This window comes from Chrysochloris asiatica, unplaced genomic scaffold (assembly GCF_000296735.1).
Source record: "Chrysochloris asiatica unplaced genomic scaffold, ChrAsi1.0 scaffold00187, whole genome shotgun sequence".
Taxonomy (NCBI): Eukaryota; Metazoa; Chordata; class Mammalia; order Afrosoricida; family Chrysochloridae; genus Chrysochloris; species Chrysochloris asiatica.
Window position 1 is genome coordinate 3,696,763 of NW_006408705.1, and position 5,424 is coordinate 3,702,186.

Genomic DNA, 5,424 nt, shown 5'->3' on the forward strand with positions numbered 1-5,424 from the left:
AACAGCTGTTTTGCTTGATTTACAACTTTAAAATACTTAGAAATAAGGAATATATATATAAGTTTCCATTTGTATGCTTACTCTCAATTTCCATGAAAGCTAGAGGTGGGTTTGGAAGAGAAGATTGAAAAAGAGTGCCTAGAGAGGGAGGAGGTAAATATGTGAGAGAGTTTCAAGGAGGGAGCTTTCAACATTCAGTGATACAGTTGGAGCGGGGTGCCGGATATGGAGCACTTTTTCATTTTTAAAATGACAAAAAAGGAGCCAGTGTTAAGGGAGAGAAGGTTAAAGATAGAGAGGGAATAATTAGTAAAGCAAGGCTTAAGATCCAAGTACATAGGTCAGTAAATTAGTGGTTAAAAAGAGGGAGGGATAGCTGAAAGTAGAAATAGGGTTTGAGATATTTGGATGTATATGAATACTAACTTTGGGGGCGAGGTATCAGGAAAGTGAGTTTATAGACAGTAATATCATTAGCATTGTTTTCTATAGTAATTTTTGGATTGCTGTTTTTTAAACTTGATTTTTATGTTCCTGGGGAGAGAGATTATTTATATCTGCAGTCATTTATTAAATACCTGTTGTTAACCAAAATATAGCCCTTAATATGGGGCATAGTTGAGTTTGTCCTTATTTAGTAGTAACTTGATATTTTTAAGTTTTATTAAAAACTTGTACTTCCTCAATAATGTGGAAATAATTTCTTTACTGTATTATGTAAATGTGGCATTAGGCTTTGCAGATGATTTATTGTAACTGAATATTATCTGAATATTTAAAAAGATGATTATGTTAATACTGTCTTTTCCCCCCCATACACTAGTAGTTCCAAAGAACTGCTGGTTCAGATTTTGGCTTTTGCCAAGTTGTGAAAGGAGTGGAGGATGTGTAGACAACTTAACACCCAAATTGTGAGTAAAATGTATTTATTTTTGAAAACAAAATGAAAATAATTGTTACTTTATATGATTAAAAAATGAACTTTAGTGTGATAGAGCTATGGATTTTTCTGAATTAAAAAAAATAGACTAATAGTACTAAATGGATCTTAGGTAGTGAGATGAAATTTCTGATTTATTTTTCAGGATTTTCTTTTTACTATAGAAGTTTGTGAAAAGTCTTTGTTAGTTTTTGTCCATATTCATCAAACTTAATATAAAGACATAATATTAAATGGAATGACATTAGGAATATTTTAAATAAGCTTTATTTTTTTGCATTTAAAATTCTTGTATGAAAAATTCCTGTTGGAAATAGATCTTTGTAATTTCTCTGTGATGAAATAAATGTAGCCTTTTAAGAGTAACATATGAATCCAGTTGCATATATTGACATTAATCGCAATAATGGGAAAACAACTTGAATTATGCTTTCTTTAATATGTTTTTTGATATGTTACATTTTGAAACAGTAGCAAAATAATTATTGTAAAAAGAATGGTAAAATAATGTCAGAGGCATTTCAAATGGTTTCTTTACTTTGTTGTCAGAACTATTCTGTGTGAAACTCTAAGCTACTCAAATTAATCTGTTTTATAGTATAGAGTATTCAAAATGTGAATACAAAACGAGATTGCTGCCATAAGCAAAAGACAGTTCTAGTTAGATTGTTCAAAAATCAGATGAGCCACAGAAGAACAATGAAATATTTACAAGCCAGTAAAACTCTTTTAATTTTTAAGTAGACAGTTTTTGAAGTTGTTTTAATTAAGCACTTTTGTATATTGGTATGTCAGTACCACATCCTCAGAATTATTGGAGATTCATAGTAACCTTCGTAGTAAGTTTTCAGTGCATAAAAGAGTTTTGAAATTTCTGCCAAAATATTTTAAGAATGAAATTACATTTTCATTGAGTGAGAATGGTATAATAGTTTATGTTCTAGAACTTAAGTGTCATAATATCAGTGTGTACAGTAACTCGGTAAGAATTTATTTCAGCAAGTTTATAAGCCTCAATTTTGACTCTGAGACAGAATGTTCATTTTTGTCCTTTTTAATCAGAGCTTTATAAATACATCTTTTTTCTTAGTTAAAGAAAAATGTTAAATGGTGGCTTGCACTGTATATCCTTTCTGTATAGTTTTTATAATGTTAAATTCTTCTTCTTTTTAGGCTCTCTGGTTAATCGTCTTTAGAAGTCTGGAATTTTGGATTTATACTCCACTCCATCACTATTGACTTTCGAAACATAATAATGCAAACCTGTAACACTGGCAAGTGTCCATGAACTTTCAATTACATTGATTAATAGCTCTTGAAGCTTCCTCAGGGAATAAACAATGACATCAGCAGTGGTTGACAGTGGAGGTTCTGTTTTGGAGCTCTCCAGAAATGGAGTAGAAAATCAAGAGGTTAGACATCCAATTTATTACATTTCTGTTGTGTTCATAGAATTCAAATGTAAGAACTAAATTTGAAAGTAATGGGATATAGGTATTGAAGAGTAGAAATGTACAATGCATGGAATTGTATGCTTCACATACTTTCTTATAATTTAGCATCTAGAAGTTTGAGGAAGATATTACAAGGCTCATCTGAATTGCTAGAACATAGATTTATGAAAAGAAATAATATTATAATATGGTTGAAATATAGATTTAAATCCCTGGTAATATCCATTGGTTTTAATTATAGAATTCTGTATATATATATGGGTCGCTATGGGTCGGAACCGACTCGACGGCACTTAACAACAACAACAACAACAAAATATATATATATGTATATACACCAAACCAAATCAAATCCACTTGCCACCAAGAGATTGCAATTTATAGTGACCAAATATAGGGTTTCCAAAACTGTAAAATTTTACAGGAGCAGACAGCCTCATTTTTCTCTTGTGAAGCAGCTGGTAGGTTTGAACTACCAACCTTGCAGTTAGCAACCTGATGCCTAACACACAGTGTCATACCTACATTAGATTAATCTCAACTAGAATCATGTGTTTGCTTTACTTGTCATCGTCTGTTTTTTGGCTATTATATCTGATTCAGTGTGGGGGTCCTTCATATTTTAAGCTAATGTATGTCGTTAAAAGCTGTGGAGTCAGTCCCAACTCAGTGAGTGTATATGGTGTTTTCAAAGATAAGTGGGTGGGTTGAACTGCTGATCGTGTGGTTCACAGTTCAGTGTTGATCCTATAGCACCACACCAGGAGTCCAATCTAATGCATGTACTTACTAATTTAATTTAGATAATTAATTAATCATTGTACAGGTAGACTTTTTTTTTTAAGTTTTTATTGTGAATTGAATGATAGTTTACATGGGAGCGCATCAGCTTTACATTCATCTTATCATATTTTATTTCACTGTAATGATTATAATCCCCTCCATGCATCATCATTCAACAGCTTTTGCTTCCAATCCTTCTGTTTTTGATGTACACCAAAGCACTCAGGAATATATAACCATTCAAACCACCAAAGGGTATACTCTGCACGCCAGCCCCCCGGCCGCCAGCACACAGCCCCTCTCCCTCCTTGAGTCTAGAGTCCCCAGCCGCTCCATCTCTACATGTCATCATCTCTGCCCCCATTTCTGGCATTGCTGCTTCTCTGGATAGGGTCCCGTACTTTACTCTTCTCCTTTGATGGTCACAGGGTCCTCTGCTCCTGGACTGCAAGATCAACCACTCCCCTCCTTTTGTTGAAAAACATCCGTTTAGGTAGACTTTTGAATCGTTGTTGTTGTTGTTAAGCGCCGTCGAGTCAGTTCCGACCCATAGTGACCCTGTACAGGGTTTACGAGGGTGTAAATCTTTACGGGAGTAGAAAGCCTCATCTTTCTCCCGCGGAGCAGCTGGTAGTTTCGAACCGCTGACATTAAGGTTCGCAGCCCGATTCGTAACCACTACGCTACCAGAGCTCCTTTGAATCATTAGCAAATCTTATTATTTTACTCTTGTTGATAACATTGATGTATAAGAGATGAGAGTAGATAATGATAGTAATAGAAATATATGACTGTCTAGTACCGTTCAGGAGTCCTGGTATGGTCCTGTAGGCAAAGGACTTCTAACTGCAAGGTCAGTGATTCAAATCTACCAGCTGCTCCTTGGAAACCCCATGGTCACTATGAGTCTGAACCAACTCAGCAGCACTTAATAACAATAATACCATTCAATAAAGACTAAGTATTAGGAGCAATCTAAATTATAATATAGAAATGGTATCTCAATAATGGGCAAATATTCACCTGGATATAAAGTAGGAAAATGGAAAGTTTATGGCATTAAAAAAAAAAAAAATCTGATTTCTTTATTATGTCTGAAAGATGCTGCTGTTGTTAATACTTAGTATTTATTGGCATGGCTATGAATTTTGGATTCTGGATTCTTTTTCTTGCTTGCTTCATCTGTTCACTCCACCAGATCAATTTATAGAAAAACATATTAACTGAATTAAAAATGTAAAAATGTTGTATTTCTGTTGTTGTTGTTGTTAAGTGCCGTCAAGTCCATTCCAACCCATGGAGACCCTATGCACAACAGACCGAGACAGTGTCGTGTCCTGCATCATCCTCACAATTAGTACACTGGAGCCTGTTGCTGCTGCTACTGTGCCAATCCTTCTTGTTGGGCATCTTCAGCTTTTTCTCTGACTCTCCACTTTAGCAAGCATAATGTTCTTCTCCAGGGATTGGTCCCTGGAATATATCTGAAGTATGAGAGATGAAGTCTCACCATTCTTACTTTTTACGAGCATTCTGGCTATACTTCTCCCAACACAGATTTGTTTGTTCTTCTGGAAGTCCTTGGTACTTTTCAATATTATTCTTCAAGATCATAACTCAAATGCATCAATTCTTCTATGGTCTTCCTTATTTATTGTCCAACTTTCACATGCATTTGAGGCAGTTGAAAGTACCGTGGCTTGGGTCAGGTGCATCTTAATCCACAGACTGATATATTTTCTCTTGAACACTGAAGAGGTCTTTTGTGCAACAAATTTACATAGTACAATAGCGTTGTTTCTTGACTTGCTTCCATGAGTGTTGACAGTGGATCCCAGGAAAATGAAGTTTTTGAGAACTTTTTCTCCATTAATTATGATGGTATTTACTGGTCCAATTGTGAGGATTTTTGTTTCTTTACATTGAGGTGCAACCCATACCAAAGGCTGTGGGCTTTGATCTTCATCAGTAAGCATTTTAACTCCTCTTTGCTTTCAGAAAGCAAGGTTGTATCATCTTCATATCACAGGTTGTTAATGAATCTTCCTCCAGTCCTGAATACCCTATTATTCTTCGTATAATCCATCTTCTCAGATTATTTGATCAACATACAGATTGAGTAAGTATAGTGAAAGGATACAACCCAAGCACACAGCTTTCCTTAAGTATCCCCTTGTTCTGTTCAAACAATTGTCTCGTGGTCTATGTACAGGTACCTCATGAGCCCAATTAAGTGTTCTGGACTAC

General features: G+C 34.9%; 1 protein-coding gene across 2 annotated transcripts in view; it reads left to right on the top strand.

The window, feature by feature from the left end:
- The first annotated feature begins 2,280 nt into the window (after nucleotides 1-2,280).
- The window catches only part of ELF2 (E74-like factor 2 (ets domain transcription factor)), a 137,401-nt gene continuing 134,257 nt past the window's right edge, over nucleotides 2,281-5,424 (top strand). For both annotated transcript variants that reach the window (XM_006872227.1, XM_006872228.1), the window contains exon 1: nucleotides 2,281-2,352. In XM_006872227.1, the coding sequence (XP_006872289.1) occupies nucleotides 2,281-2,352 (72 nt within the window). The remainder of the gene's footprint in view (nucleotides 2,353-5,424) is intronic.